The following is a 15,324-nucleotide window of genomic DNA, read 5'->3' as shown; positions in this document are numbered from 1 at the left end:
CCCCCCCCCCCCAACATTCTCAGAATGGACAGAATCCTAACATGGAGACCTGGGTTTGAACAAAAAACTACCAGTAGCCGGTTGGACAGGGAGAGAGATGCTCACATTTCTTTACTGATGCAACCACTGGCAGGCTGACCACACTCTAGGGCAGGTCCCACTCCCAAGAGTAGTTAGTCAATAAAAACAGGAGTTGGAGAAGGGAGAAAACTCTCAGTTGAATGTGCCGGTTGATGAGGATTCAAAGAGTTGCTATGGTAAGGACAGGGAAAGAAGGTGAATTTGCTCAAAAATACATTGTATGAAATTCTCAAAGAATTAGCAAAAACATTATTTTTTAAATGCATGGACACATCAGAGAACCAGTGGGGAGCAGGGAAACAGCACAGCACATCATCGACCACATCACGATGCCGGCAGGAGTTCTGATGAAGATGCTGCGGTGTGCTGAAAGGACAGCCCAGTAGGGCTTAGAGCCTGCAGGAAATATGTGAGATCCAGAAGGTAGCAGGGAAGGGGAAGGCCAGGCAGGGACAGGAGTTCAAGGAAGGAGAGGGTTAGACTAGCAATCAGTAGGCCAAGTAGAGCCACAGAGTAGGGTAGATAAACAAGGGAACAGTCAGCCAGGACAGGGACAGGGTTGACAATTGCATGAAATGAGGCTGGTGGCCTCTCTGCAATGTCCTCCTTTGCGTGTGTTGCCTCTCTGCTGCTGAAGGACAGATGCACTGGAGAGGCAGGTGCTCCTGGTCAGCAGAACAGTGCAGATGGGGCCCAGAGGCCACAGTACAAGATATAACCACAGATCTGTATCTAATGTAGCAGAAGGTTGACAGAGCCCCTTCTTGGCCCAGATGCTTGGGCCCTGAGTTTTTGTCACCCATTTCCTGGGTTTGGATTGGAGGGTGACAAGCCCATCCTAATACCCCACCCTGATCTGGAAGGATAAATGCAGAGGGAACTTGACTCTGGGTAGAGAAGATCAAGACAGCTAAGGTGATCTCTCCCAGAGCCTCAGACATCTGCCTTGCCCTGAAGCAGAGTGGCCAAGCCACTAGAGAGCTCCAGCTCCTGAAATGGACCTACCTTCTGTCTCCCTGGTTCCTGGCTTGTTCTGGACCCCACAAGCTGTGGGGTCCAGCCCAGCCCACACCTGCAACTGGTCCCACACTACTCCTCACCGTGTCCAAATGCTAAAGCTGCTGCTGCTGACTCTGCCCCTCCTGTCTGGCCTGGTACATGCAGCCCCTGGTGAGTTCTCCCCTGGGCCTTCCCAGACCTTCTCCTGGACCTCATAGCTCATAGGTAGGGTACTATGATTGGTCCTGTCCTTCCCCAGGTCCAGCTCTGTCACGAGAGGGCATTGTTGGGGGACAGGAGGCACCTGAGAACATGTGGCAATGGCAGGTGAGCCTTCGTAAATACAGGACCTACTGGAGACATGTCTGCGGAGGCTCCCTCATCCACCCACAGTGGGTGCTCACTGCGGCACACTGTGTGGGACCGTGAGTCTCCCTGGGCTTGGCAGGGTGGGACAAGGAACTGGTAGGGGAGTAGGGTAGGATGGGATCATCACACACCCCCTCTGGGTTTCTGGAAGTGACACAGGCTTTGTAAGTGAATATCTCTTCTCTTTAGGCGTATTGCTGATCCCAAAATGATCAGAGTACAGCTCCACAAAAAGTATCTGTATTACGACGACCATCTGCTGACTGTGAGCAAGATCATCATACACCCTAACTACTATAAGCCCCTGGAGGGAGCAGACATTGCCCTGCTGAAACTCAGTGAGCCTGTGAATATGTCCAGCTCTGTCCACACTGTCTCCTTGCCTCCAGCCTCAGAGACCTTCCCCTCAGGGACATTTTGCTTGGTGACAGGCTGGGGCAACATCGACAATGATGGTATGTGGTAATGACATTGGAGGGTTAGACAGGTGAGGGTGTGGCTGGGCCACATCCCCAGCACAGGACTTCCCTCTAACATGTCGGATGAAACTGTGAGAACGTAGGCAGTGGGAAAGCATCAGAGCAACAGGGCTCTCAGGTCCTATAAGCCAGGACATTCCAAGTGTAGGTAGGATAAGTCATTTGATCCCTGATATCTCAGATGCTTTATGTTTTAAGGGCCCACAGTCTGCTTGTATTTTGGAGATTTGATTGTGGAAGGGTGAGACCACACTTACCAACAAAGTCTCACACACACTGGTTACAACTTCAGGGACCTGCATTTCAATGGCTGTGTCAGGAACCAGCATTTCATGGGCTGTGACCCAGGCAGTCCACAGTTAATGTGTGGAGCTGGACAGCACACCTGGGAGACTCCAGCATTTCTTTCCCTCTCCCTAGTGGTCTTACTTAATTTCTTTTGAGAACTCAGAGTAGAGCTTGAGGAATAGAGCCATGGGCAGTCAGGCCCTAGCTGTGGGCCTCAGGATGGGTTCAGTCTACATAGAGGTGAGGTGGGAAGACTGTGCTCTACCGGGGCTCCACTGGGATCCTCTGCCCAGCCTAGGCCTGAGCCAGCCATTCTGAGGAGGGATGAGAGCTTTTGCCCCTGCCCTCCACTGACCAGGGGCTCCTTATTGACATTCAGGACTGTCCTCTCTCTCTGCATAAGGTCAGAAATCCAGGTACAGACTGTAGGAAGAAGCCAGGATGGCTAGTTGAATAAAGTGGATCTGGTTCAATGAGGGTCTTGAAAACAGCACCATCCTCAGAGAACAGGGTTAGCTGAGTCTATTCCGGACAATCACCAGGAACACTGCCCACACAATGGTCTTTCTTTCTCCCACAGTACCACTTCCACCACCATTTCCTTTGAAGGAGGTGCAAGTCCCCATTGTAGAAAACCGCCTTTGTGATTTGAACTATCACAAAGGTATCACCACAGGAAACAATGTCCACATTGTCCGAAATGACATGTTGTGTGCTGGGAACAAAGAAGGTGACTCCTGCCAGGTGAGCTGCTGTCCCTAACCTTGCCATCTCCACCCAGCCCTTACAAGAGTACTGACCCCTCTCTTCTCTAGGGTGACTCCGGAGGACCTCTGGTGTGCAAGGTAAAAGGTTCCTGGCTGCAGGCAGGCGTGGTCAGCTGGGGTGAGGGCTGTGCCCTGCCCTACAGGCCCGGTGTATACACACGGGTAACTCATTACTTGAACTGGATCTACCGCTATGTCCCCAAGAACTTCTGAGTCACATCCAGCGTGACCTCTGTTGTTCCCAACATGCTGCTTCCTTCCCAGATGTCATCCCTGCTTTCCCTCTGCTCCCCATCCTGAGTCCCAGCTCTGTTCTGAGTCACTGACCACTGGTGTCCCTGCCACTGTGCAGGCTGACACTCTCAGCCATGGCTCAATAAAATGCATCAAAGCAGTCATGAGTTCGCTGTAATTCTGAGGTGCACAGGGGTAACTGCAGGTTCTGGGAGAGGTGGGTGATGTTACTTGAGCTCTGACGTAAGAGCCATTTGGGTTGTCCCAACAGTGAGGTGGATGCTTCTCATGTCTGTCTGTCATCTTAACTTCTCTCTGCACAAGTTCGTTTATATGGGTAAGGGGCATTCCCCCCTTTGGATTCAGGAAATAGCAGAAAATCTTTAAGAGATAAATATAGATGTGGGAGCATTATCAAGATGGATCAGCAGATAAAGATACTGGTCAGGAAGCCTGAGGACCTAGGACCTACATAAGAGAACACAAGTTTTCTTCTAGACTTCACTCATGTAGACCATGGCATGTGCATGAATATTGCCACTACACACACACACACACACACACACACACACACACACGATTTTGATCACAATAAAAAATAACAAATAAATGTAATCTTAAAATCTAAAGATGCCAGGTCTTGGTGTCTCAGCGCTAGGAGGCAGAGGCAGGTGGATCTCTATGAGTTAGAGGACCCTGAGGAGTGACAACTAAGGTTGCCATCTGACCTTCACAGACACATGCAGACATGTGCATACATACATACACAGAGATAGAAAGAAACAGAGACAGAGAGACCGACATAGAGACAGAGATGGAGGAAAGGAAGGAGGAGGAGGAAAAAGAAGAGGATGACTTCTAGGTTTCCCACAAACAAACCAAGAAATGTAGCATGGCCTGCCCTTCCCATTCACCCAGGGATACCCCACCATCCTACCTGCAGGAAACAAGAGACATGCTTTTATGCCAGATTAACAGTTTACATGACTGAGCCCAAAGGGGAATGTTCTAGAAGCTCATCTTCCCACAGAAACTGCTGCTCTGGGGGCAGCTCCACTCCTGCTGTGTGAAAAGGCCTGTGGTGGTTACAGTGCTGCAGTGGGCTCCAGCCTGCTCCCATTCGGGCTTCCCAGGTCATTACTGCTCCTGTGCACATGTATGTGCTGTGCCTGGAACCTGCTGCCAAAAGGCGTGGCTCAGACGTGGGGGAGCCGATACCTATTTGTCTAAACAGTAGACAACTGATCCCTTGGGGAAGTGTGTCTGACCTGCCTTCAATAGTCAGAAAAGTCACAGTACTGTGCTGTTGCTAATACTGGCTGTTTTCCTCACTGTGTGTGTGTGTGTGTGTGTGTGTGTGTGTGTGTGTGTGTGGGTACACACACATGTTTAGAACCAGAGGTAAATTTTAGGTGTCTTTAATAAAAAAATAGGAACACCTCAGAAGAGAGCTGGGGCCCTGACCCCATAGGGCTTTGCACAGTCATCTCAGAGCTTATAGGACAGGCACGGGGCAGGGTTGCCTTCTCTGGAGTCACAGACCCTGTAAGATCTGGATATGTCTTCATATGTGACTAGATTTACCGAGGTTTCAGCAGTGTGCTGCAGTTTCTAGGGTTGTATAGAAAAAATGGTAAACTGGTAAATTTCTTGGATTGGACAATGGCCGGAAAACGACTGTGCTACACATGCTGTAAGGTGACAGGCCTGGACACACATCCCAACACTACATCCCACTTCAGAAGAGCTGACTATGGCTGGCATGATGTCTAGAATTTTTGGTCTAGGAGGGGGTGTTTGAACCGGAAGTGTTTGGGAATCTACCCTCCTGCTGTCAATGGCACTGTAAGTCTTGTGTGTTGTGCAGACAATGAAAGGCTGTTAGAATATCAAGAACTCGATTCACTAATGGCTGATGAAACCATTGCCAATGTGCCGATTCTAATTCTTGGTAACAAGACTGACAGAACCAAAGCCATCAGTGAAGAGAGGTTCCAAGGATGTTTGGTTTATATGGTCAGTCAACAGGAACGTGTCACTGAAGGAGCTCAATGCCCGGCCTCTGGAAGTGTTCATGCACTGTGCTGAAAAGACAGGGCTATGGGGAAGGCTTCTGCTGGATGACACAGTTCATTGACTAGCAGCGTCCGGCCCACAGACTGCCAGCCTCAGAGAGCCATCCCCAATGCAGAACTTAAATTCAATAGATTTATTATGGCTTCAGAATAAGAGTTTTTAAATTATTAATATATCTACCGGAGTAGGAATTGCAAACTGATTCAAGTTGGAATATCACAAAATTAGCTTTCTAAGTCCACACAGATAGTTTTTACAGTTTGTAACCCACATCAACCCATCACTGTTTATAAAGATCAACTTCCCATCAGTACATTTGAAGCACTTTTTAACAACATGAAACCATACAAATATAAACCATATTTAGAAGCTCATCATGTGAAATTTTTATGTACTTTTTGAAAATATTTTTTAAATTTTAGATTGTCAGCCTATCTTGTGTACAGTTAAAATTGGCTTATCAGTGATTGTATGATTTCTTACTGGTTTCAAGACTGCTTTTTCTCATGCAATTGCCATGCAAGGAAACAAACTGCAAAGTTAAAACAAAACAACAACACCAAAAAAAAAAAAAAAAAAAAAAAAAAACCAAACCAAAACAACAACAAAAAAAATGTCAAGTCTCTCACTTGCCTGGGGTTTGCTCTATTAGCCTAGGCTAGCCCATAAGAATGCCCAAAAGTCCTCTGTCCCCTACTTCACAGCCAGAGGATTACAAGTGTGCCACCTGGCCTGGGGTTTTTTGTTTGTTTTTGTTTTGTTTTATATCCTGACCATTTTTCTCCTCTCCTTCCAGTCCCTCCTCCCCCCCCTGTAGCTCTCCCCTCCCTCCCCTCCCCCATCCTGCCTCCACTCTATTTTCCTTCAGATAAGAGCAGGTCTTCCTTGGACATTAACCATCTTGGCATATCAACTTGCAGACTAAGCTTCTCCTCTCCTAGTTAGACTCAGCAGGGCAGCCCAGTAGGAGGAAAGGGTCCCAAAGGGAGGCAACAGAATGAGAGCCTGCTCCTGCTCACACTGTAGGAGTGCCCCAAAATACCACACTACAGGACAGTAACATGTGTGGCCTAGGTCAGTCCCATGCAGGCTCCCTGGTTGTCTGTTCAGTCTCTGTGAGCAGCTTAGTTGATCCTGTGGCTTTTCTTGTGGTGTCCTGTCCCCTCTGGCTCCTTCAATCCTTCCTCTCCTTCTTCCAGAGGCTTCTTCAGCTTCATACATTGTCTGCTTGTGGGTCTCTGCCTGCTCCATCGGCTCCTGGGGGAACCCTCCGATGACATCGGGGATAGACATGTCCCTCTGAGTACAGCAGGATATCATTAGAAATCCTTTCATTGACTCTTCATTTAAATTTACTTTCTCTCTGTGGTCTTCCAGTCTATCCTAGGTCTCTGGGCTCTCCAGCCTCTGCTTCCTGGCATCTAGGCATTGTCAGGGGTGAGATCCCTCTCCCTCTCAAGCTGGATCAGCCACAGTTGGCCACTTTCACAATTCTGCACCATGTTTACCCCAGCACCTCATGCAAGCAAAAAAAAAAAAAAAAAAAAAAAAAAAAAAAAAAAAAAAGTAGAAGGTTTAAGGCTTTGTGGCTGGGATTGTGTCCCAATCCCTCCAATGGAGAGAGAAGATGGAGAGTTCAGGTTCACATCTCTCATGACTAGGAACCCCCATAGATTCCTGGGAGTTTCCACTGCCATAGGTTTCTTACTCCTCCAAGAGATGTCCCTCCACTCTATCCTGTGGGTTCCTGGGAGCCAAATTCAAGTCCTCATAATAACAAACACACACTTGGCTGATAGAGCCATCGGTGCAGCCCTGGCCCTGGCTGTGGTCCTTTGGAGATTGTTAATGACACCGGGTAATGTCACATAGAACACATGCACGCTGGCCGGCAAAGCTGCCATGCTGCTACCTGAACTCTAACCCCAAAGATCCATGTCTCCATGCTTGTGTCATCTGGTGCTACACATGTCCCACATGTCCACTGTCTGCCAACGGGTCTCTATTAGTTTTTGTACTTTAATCTAGTCCCACTTTGGAGCCCAAGCTGACAACCAACTCACGACCACCCTGCTTCAGCTACCCGAGTGCTGGGAAGGAGGGTACCCCACACCCGGCCCCTTATTAGACATTTGTGCCTCTGCCTCCATTACACCAGGGCTGTTTGAGACCCTAGGGATGTTCTGCTGGCCATCAGTGGGTTCAGGTGTGAGAGAGGCTGAGTTATGGCTGCATAATTAGACACATCCGTGCTACAGTGCATGCAGTGACGTTTGCCAGAATAGGATGAGTAAATTGTTGGCCTCGTCTAAATATATCTTCGTTTTTTAATTCAGTGCAAGAACACCGCCTCCCTTGCTGCTTCTGTGAACTGTTTGCTTCCTTTCCTGTGCATTTATCATGGGAGGGGGCTGTGCTTAGTGATAGAAGATTTCAGCTTTGTCATAGTCTTCTCTCTCTCCCTTTTTTCTCTTCTCTCTCTCTCTCTCTCTCTCTCTCTCTCTCTCTCTCTCTCTCACACACACACACACACACACACACACACACACACACACATACACACAGACAGACACAGACACACACCCTTCTTCTCCTCCCCTAGTCTTTCATGTCTATGGTCCTCTGGAACTAATTCTATTGGGCCAACTTCTGTCCCCAAGGTGCAAACATCCCTCTACCCAGCCACGGTGTAGAGTTACAGGGCTTAGAGGAGTCTGTTGTTCACTATACAGATGAAGAGTAACTTCCTGTGTGTGTGGTGGTTTAAATAAGAATGTCCCTTAAGAGCTCATTCATTTGAATGCTTAATCATGGGAAGTGGAACAAAGTTCAGGGAGTATAAGTATTTGGGAAGGATTAGGAGGAGGTGTGGTCTTGTTGGAAGAAGTGTGTTACTGGGTATGAGCTTTGAGATTTCAAAAGCCAGTCCAGACCCAGTCTGTCTGTCTGTCTGTCTGCCTGTCTGTCTTTACTCACTCACTCACTCTCTCACCCTGCTACCTTTAGGTCAGGATGCAAAGCTCTCAGCTACTGCTCCAGTGCCATGATGTTTTTTTTTTTTTTTTTTTTTTTTTTTTTTTTTTTTTTTGTGTTGGTGGTAATGGACTCACCATCTGAAACTGTAATCAAGCCCCCAATTAAATTCTATATTTAATGAGATGCCTTTGTCACGGTGTCTCTTCAGAGCAATGGAACAGCAGCTAAGCATTAATTCCTGAGGAGGAAGGTTCTGCACTGACTCTACATTGTCAGCCTTCCCACATAGACAGAGATCTCTGAGTGCACATTTTACATACCCTGCAAAGCCTAATCTGTGCACAGGGAGCCTGCACTCACATCCTCTCCTCTGTGACCCCTCAGCTCCTTGTGTGCTGTCACTGTCCATGTCATGGAGGACAGATTTCTGAGAATTCAGCCATACAGTCTATGTAACAGGCTCAGAGGACACATGTCAGACCCTAAAATCATGGAGCTCTAAATGTGAGGTCCACAGCCTGGCTGGTATAGGGGCACAGGGCAGGGACCACACTGGGCTTCCCTCTCTCTGTGTGTCTCAGTACAGTGATGGATTACAGATATCCAGAGCTCAGCCCTCCTGTTTGGGGCTGAAGGTCAGCCTGAGGCAAGTGAGCATCCTGGAGGAGGGGCAGCTCCAGCTCCATTCTTGTAGAGATCCCAAAGACAGGGAGACAGGGCCCTTAGAGGGAATTTCCACTGTGCTCCACAGCAAACTCATCTAGCCCATGATCCTGGGATACACAAGACCCCAGTAGTTAGGAAAGGGTTACCAAGACCAGACTGTGCCCCTCGGCCCTTCCATCTGGACAAGGCCACGCATGGCATTTTTTGATGGGAGAAGTCAGGGATTCACAGATGGAATGTCTTCCTGAACAGCTGATCTGGGATCCAAGGTGTCCAGAGCTCTAGAGGGAACAAGGTGACAGAGAACAGGAGACCAGGTCCCTCTGAACAGAGGCAATGGCTTCTCCTATGGAGACCTGTGCTGGCTCCAGTTTTGGGACTCAGTGTTTGTCTCATGAACAACACACCCAACCTGGCTTACATTAGGCTCCTGGACCAAGTGGGACGGCCTGTGGGCACACATGACTCCCTCTGCTTGGCCTGTTAATGCTGGGATGGGCTGACAGCTCTGACTCCCAACAGTTCTTTCTTACATCAGCACCCGAGGGAGTCAGGCCCAGACTTGCTTCATTTCCTTATGTATCACTAGGTCTAATGCTTAGTGTGCATTCTTTTTTAAAGGTGTATCTTGGTCTGGAGAGATGGCTGACTGGTTAAGAGTGCTGACCTTCCATGTGTCCTGAGTTCAAATCCCAGGAACCACATGGTGACTTACAACCATCTGTAATGAGATTTGATGCTGTCTTCTGTTGTGTCTGAAGACAGCTGTAGTGTTCTTACATATAATCAATAAATAAATCTTGAGGTGTATTTTGTTTTTAATAATGTTGAGAGAGCCCCATGCGCACAGGAGTGCAGATGCTCATGGAGGCTAGGGCATCATTGAGTCATCCCTCCTGAGCCTACTGTGCAGTCTTGTCCTTTGGTTGTGGGACAGGCATGCCTGAAACAGCCATGCCACATGATGTCACATACTAGAGGACTAAACAACTCTCCCAAGCCTCAGTTTCCCAACACTTGATCAGGTCAGTGTCCATGGAATCCTCCCTCCCTGACCTGAGATTTGGAACTGAGAAAGATCCTGCACTCTGTCCTCTAGGCACCAGCCATGGCACCAGCCCTGCTCAGGGAGTCAGGGACTCGGCCCCTCTGACCTGAGGTGGAGTTGGAAGACCCAGGCTGGATGTGGGAATAGGGACACTGAGGAGGGTGCGTTGTCACAGACGCCTACACTCATATGGAGCTTTCTGAGGAGCCCCAGAAGCTGGACACCCAGAAATGGGAGAGTGTGTCCTGCAGTAACCAGGAGGGCTGCCTTCAGGGGACACTGCAGCCTCCCCCACTCAGGGAAAATAACCTCAGGTTTCAGGGAGGACAGCATCCTTTCTCTGCTGCCTCTGAGCTGGACCCTGTATTCTGGGCTGCAGACTTTATGCAAAGACAGGTGGAGGAAACAGCTCTTCCCTGCCAAATGCAGTGCGATGGAGATGCTGTTGTCAGAACTTACCAGACACACACACACAGAGATAGAGATAGAGGTAGAGATAGATAGATAGATAGATAGATAGAGAAAGAGAGAAAGAGAGAGAGAGAGAGAGAGAGAGAGAGAGAGAGAGAGAGAGAGAGAGAGAGAGAGAGAGATCACAGAGAGTGCTGCTCCCTAAAAGCTCTCTTCTATGCCTGGCTCCTGTAGCCCATTGCACAGTTGAAGCCAATGACCACTTTTATCTGTCACCTGACAGCTCAGCTCAGCTGGGCTGAGCTTCTCACTGGGAATCCTAGTTCATCCCCTACTCTGCTTCCTCTGGTCCTCCATTCTCCACTAAAGGATGGTTGAATGCCCTTACCAGAGTGTCACCACCAATCAGCATCCACAGTCACCCTAAGCGTGAGTTGGGTGGGATGGTGGCACAGGGACTGAATTTTGTTACATTGCATTTTTCTGGTGGATGGGTCTGTTATGTTTGACATAAAATCTAAGGAACTGAGAGATGGTTCAGCGGTTAAGAGTGTGATACACACACACACACACACACACACACACACCAAGAGATGACTCCTAGCACTGGTTGGCACAACTGACCTAATTTCCCATCAAGGATGAGGGCTCTATCCAAGAAAGGGAAAGGTCAGGTCAGCAGTCATTAGATGTAGATGTCACCATCATCAGCTGTATCTCAACACAGAATGGCTGAAAGATGACAGGAGACAGAGAGGCAGCATTGCTGTGTCATGGAACCTTAGGTGACATTCCAAAAAACAGGGAATGGATACCCTAGTGTCCATTCTTGGGCCAACGGCTCCCTTCAGCAGAACGTTCCAGTATCAGGCATATGTGTGTGCAGGAACAACCATGAACACCCAAGGGCCAAGAGGCTCAAATGAGAATTCCCAAAACAAAGTCCACTGTAGCAGCCAGATGTGCCACTGCATGAACTTATTTTTGATCTTTATGGTGTTGGGATGGTGCCTCACATATCCCAGGCTGGCCTCAAACTCAATACAGAGACAAGGATGACCTTGAATTCTTGAGGCAAAGTTTTCACATATTTGAACGAGCCACAGAAGACAGGGAGGCACACAGTGCAGCTTTTAATGTGACCCGGAGAGTTTAGGTAAAGAGGAGGGTTCTTGGGGACACATGGCTTTCCACTGGAAGAAGAAATAGAATACAGTTTGTGAGTTGACTGAGGGCAGGGGGGATGGCAGCAAATATGCATCGGGTCGTAGAGTGTAAGTGTGTGTTTAGGGGGATAGGCAGCTGGAATTGGGAAGCATTTCATGGGTGTTGTTGAATTCCCCTGTAGTGGAAACTTGCTGGAATCTACGAGGGTGAACTTCGTGAATACCCCTCCTAATGAAAGACATGGAATGAGAACTAGCCATCTTTTGTGGCCAGACAATGCTTGCAATAGTGGGACTGGGCTGCATTCAGTTGTTGGCCAAGGAAGTCCCATGGAGATACCTAGAGAACTCAGGCTGATGCCAGTACAGAGGGAAACTCTCTGAAAAGCGACAACAGGGACCCATTGCCATCTACAGCATCTACACGGCTTCCGGAATGCTGCGAGGTTGCAGTGGTGCCTGTCGGGAGCCTTTATTCATGGTTTAGTCTCTTTGGTATGAGATGATACTCTTGCCAGCTATGGAAAGCGAGGCCTCGACACCCCTGACCTACAGTCTGTCCTGCCTGCAACATATGCCGGGGCAACGGTGCCCGGGAACTTGTGCGTGTGGTCGACCAATGTTTGGTTTAACGTGAGGCCCATGTCCTACACTGCCTGGATGATAAGGAACTGGAGATTGGATAGCTCAGAAACCTAGGGCAGACCCATATATGACTGGAAAAGAAGAAGAAGAAAAGGAATTATTCCTAATGACATTTTGTTATACTCAAATTGGCATCATGCCCAGTGTTCGTCAGAGAGGCTTCCTCTGGCAGCAAATGACAGTATATGCCGAGATCCACACCCAGGCATTATTCCAAGAGAGGTTTAAATTGGAGGTCTCCATTGGATCCTTCCCGTAGGAGACTGGGGAACCCCACAGAAGAGGGGAGGAAGATTTTAGGGGGTGATGGAAAGCAGGGGATCATGGGAACTGAATCAATGAAGCAGGGCTCATAGGGGCTTCCAGAGCCTGACGCGGCAAGCATGGGGCCTGCGTGGGTCTACAGAAGGTCCTCTGTGTGTATTGGCTGTTAGCTTGGTATTTTTCTGTGGGTTCCTAACAGTGGGAATGGTGTGCCTCTGGCTCTTTTGCCTTCTCTAACCTGTTCTCCTACAGGGCTGCGTTGTTCAGTTTCAGTCTGAGGGCTCTTGCCTTGTCTTATTGTTTCTCGTTTTGTTCTGTTTGCTCTCTCTTGGAGGTCTGCTCTTCTGTGAATTGGAAATGAAGGTTGAGTGTATTTGGGGTGGAAAGAAGATGGGGGGGCAGGGGTTGGCTGGGAGGGATGGAGGGGAGTAACTGTGGTTGGGATGGGTCATATGAGAAAAATCTATTTTCAATAAAAATATTGAAAATAAACTTTTAACATTAAAAAGAAAAATTGGCTCATCTTTTCAAGTATATAAAGGCACTTGCAACAAAACCTGACCACCTGAGTTGGAGTCCTGGGACCCACATGGTAGGAGAAAAACATCTCCTGCTTACTGTCCCCATGGTCTCCACACATGTGCTGTGGTGTGTGTGTGTGTGTGTATGTGTGTGTGTGTGTGTATGTGTGTGTGTGTGCTTGTGTGCATGCACATGCACACACAATGATACAGACTTGCAGGAGAGCAAGTCTACTTGATGAGTTCTGGTCTAGAGAGAAAGGGGGGGAGGGAGAGGGAGAGAAGAGTGGACAGCACTTGAGTAATGACACATATGTGCAGATATGTACATGTGCACTTGCACACATATAACATGCACACACAAACACATGATTTCACTTTCAGAAAAAAACGTTCAGGAAAGCCATTTGTCTTGCTCAAAGGATTTTCTTTCTGGACCATTTTAAAGTTTGGACTGTGTGAGGGCTCCACATTTATATTGGCTGATTCTTTTTTTCTATTCTTTCCTTTTTTAAAAGGGGAATGCTTTTATACGGTACTGCCCTACAGTTCCCCTCTGTCCGCTGGTCTCATGGGACAGTTGTACAAATCAGTCCTTTTTCTGAGCTTCTCTGAGCCTAAAGTTTCTGAGAATTGCATTTTGTAAAATTATCTGATATTTCTCACAATTAGACTGAAGTCAGACATCTCAGGACACCATCACAGATGTGACTCAGACCCACTTGTGTCCTATCAATTGTGTGACGCTTCAGTTCCTGGTGCTTGGTGCTTGATAAGAGACCCTTACCCTAACCATAGAAGTCCCCCCTGTGTGTGTTCATGGTCACACTCGAATACCTCACACTCACACACCTGTGTGCATTCATGATCACACTCCCACAACTCACACCCATGTCTCTATAGCTACAATAAAAACTGCAAGCTCTTGGTCACAGTTCTCTCTCAAAGTGTCGCCCAGGTTTACTTCCTTTTTGTCTTGGACTGCTGGTCTACATCGTCCTCCTACCCATCCTCCACACAAAGAAGAGGGCAAGGATCAAGCACCAGGTTGGCCTAGGTCTCCAGCAGCCCTGTTCTGGCTCCAATCTCTGGGTAGCCCTGCCTTCTCTCTCCATGAGGGACACTAAGGCTCAGAGTGAGATTATCAGCCAAAGTCTCATGTGGAGAGTCTGCCGATCTTGGCTCACTGAGTTCATGCTAGCTCACCCCCTAGGGGCTTCTATCACACCCCCGGGAGGTGCCTAGCATAGCCTGGGTTCAGTGTCACCATATATGAGGCAGGTGGCTTAGATGAGTCCCTATTGACATTGCATCTGGGCAGCTGGCCCAGAGGGCTGGTCACAGCCTCCTCCTTGGTCTGGCACGCCCTCTGCTGGACACACCGAGAACTGTGGCATGAGGCTCAAACCATGCTTTGCAGATGGTTGGCTGTAGCTTACCTAGGAAAGCCTCAGGGATCTGCAGAGGCAGGGATGCCCAAATTTAGCAAGACCGCAACACACACAAGCAGCCTACACTCATACTTCCACAATAATCGGGAAATAAACGTGGAAGTCAACCCCGTTTCCAAGCACTAGCTGTCAGGATTATACATCTGCTTGCTTTTGTGGTTTCTTTCATTTTTAAAAAAAATTGGATATTGTCTGCATTTAAATTTCACATATTTTCCCCTTTCTCCCCACTCCCATCCACCGAACTTCTTCCATTGCTTCCATGAAGATGCTCCCTCTCCCATCCACCCTCTCCTACCTCAGGGCCTTACTGGGAAAATTAACCTTCACTGGACCAAAGGCCTCTCCTCCCATTCATGCCAAATAATGCTACCCTCTGCTACATATGCAACTGGAGCCATGGGTCTCTCCATGTGTGCTCATTGGTTGGTGTTTTAGTCCCTGGGAGCTGTGGAGGGTTTGGATGGTTGATAATGTTGTTCTTCCCATGAGGTTGCAAACCCTTTCAGCTCTTTAGCTCCTTCATTGGGGTCCACACATTCAGTCCAATAGTTAGCTGCAAGCATCCTCATCTGTATCAGTATGGCTCTGGCTGAGTCTCAGATGTTATATCTTTATCAGGCTCCTGCCAGTAAGCACTTCTTGGCATAGTGTGTGGATTTGGTGGCTGCATATGGGATGGATCCCCTGGTGAGGGAATCTCTGGATGATCTTTTCTTCAATCCCTGCTCTGTTTTTGTGGGTTTTTAAAAAAAAAAAGCCACCAATTATTTTTCAGTTACATTTTGAAAGTTCACGTTTAAAGATCAGTTCATTCCCAGAACTTCCCTGATGCTGAAACTGTGTCCCCTTACCACCTTCTTTCTGTGGCAGAACTTCCTCT

The 15,324-nt window shown here is 48.2% G+C and overlaps 1 protein-coding gene and 1 pseudogene across 2 annotated transcripts; both read left to right on the top strand.

Annotated features, from left to right (window-relative positions):
- Nucleotides 1-1,190: 1,190 nt before the first annotated feature.
- LOC308440100 (tryptase-like) lies at nucleotides 1,191-3,196 on the top strand (the record flags this gene model as incomplete). Its single annotated transcript, XM_080942043.1, has 5 exons — nucleotides 1,191-1,251; nucleotides 1,340-1,505; nucleotides 1,639-1,904; nucleotides 2,797-2,960; nucleotides 3,032-3,196. The coding sequence occupies 5 exons, from the start codon at nucleotides 1,191-1,193 to the stop codon at nucleotides 3,194-3,196; spliced, it is 822 nt and encodes a 273-aa protein (XP_080798169.1).
- Nucleotides 3,197-3,636: 440 nt separating this feature from the next.
- LOC308440271 (small COPII coat GTPase SAR1B-like) lies at nucleotides 3,637-5,358 on the top strand (annotated as a pseudogene). Its single transcript has 2 exons — nucleotides 3,637-3,660; nucleotides 4,796-5,358. The product of its transcript is annotated as a small COPII coat GTPase SAR1B-like (transcript).
- Nucleotides 5,359-15,324: the final 9,966 nt, after the last annotated feature.

This window comes from Micromys minutus, assembly GCF_963924665.1.
Source record: "Micromys minutus genome assembly, chromosome: 31".
Classification (NCBI taxonomy): Eukaryota; Metazoa; Chordata; class Mammalia; order Rodentia; family Muridae; genus Micromys; species Micromys minutus.
Note: the sequence above shows the minus strand (reverse complement) of the source record. Positions and strands in the feature narration are given on the sequence as shown.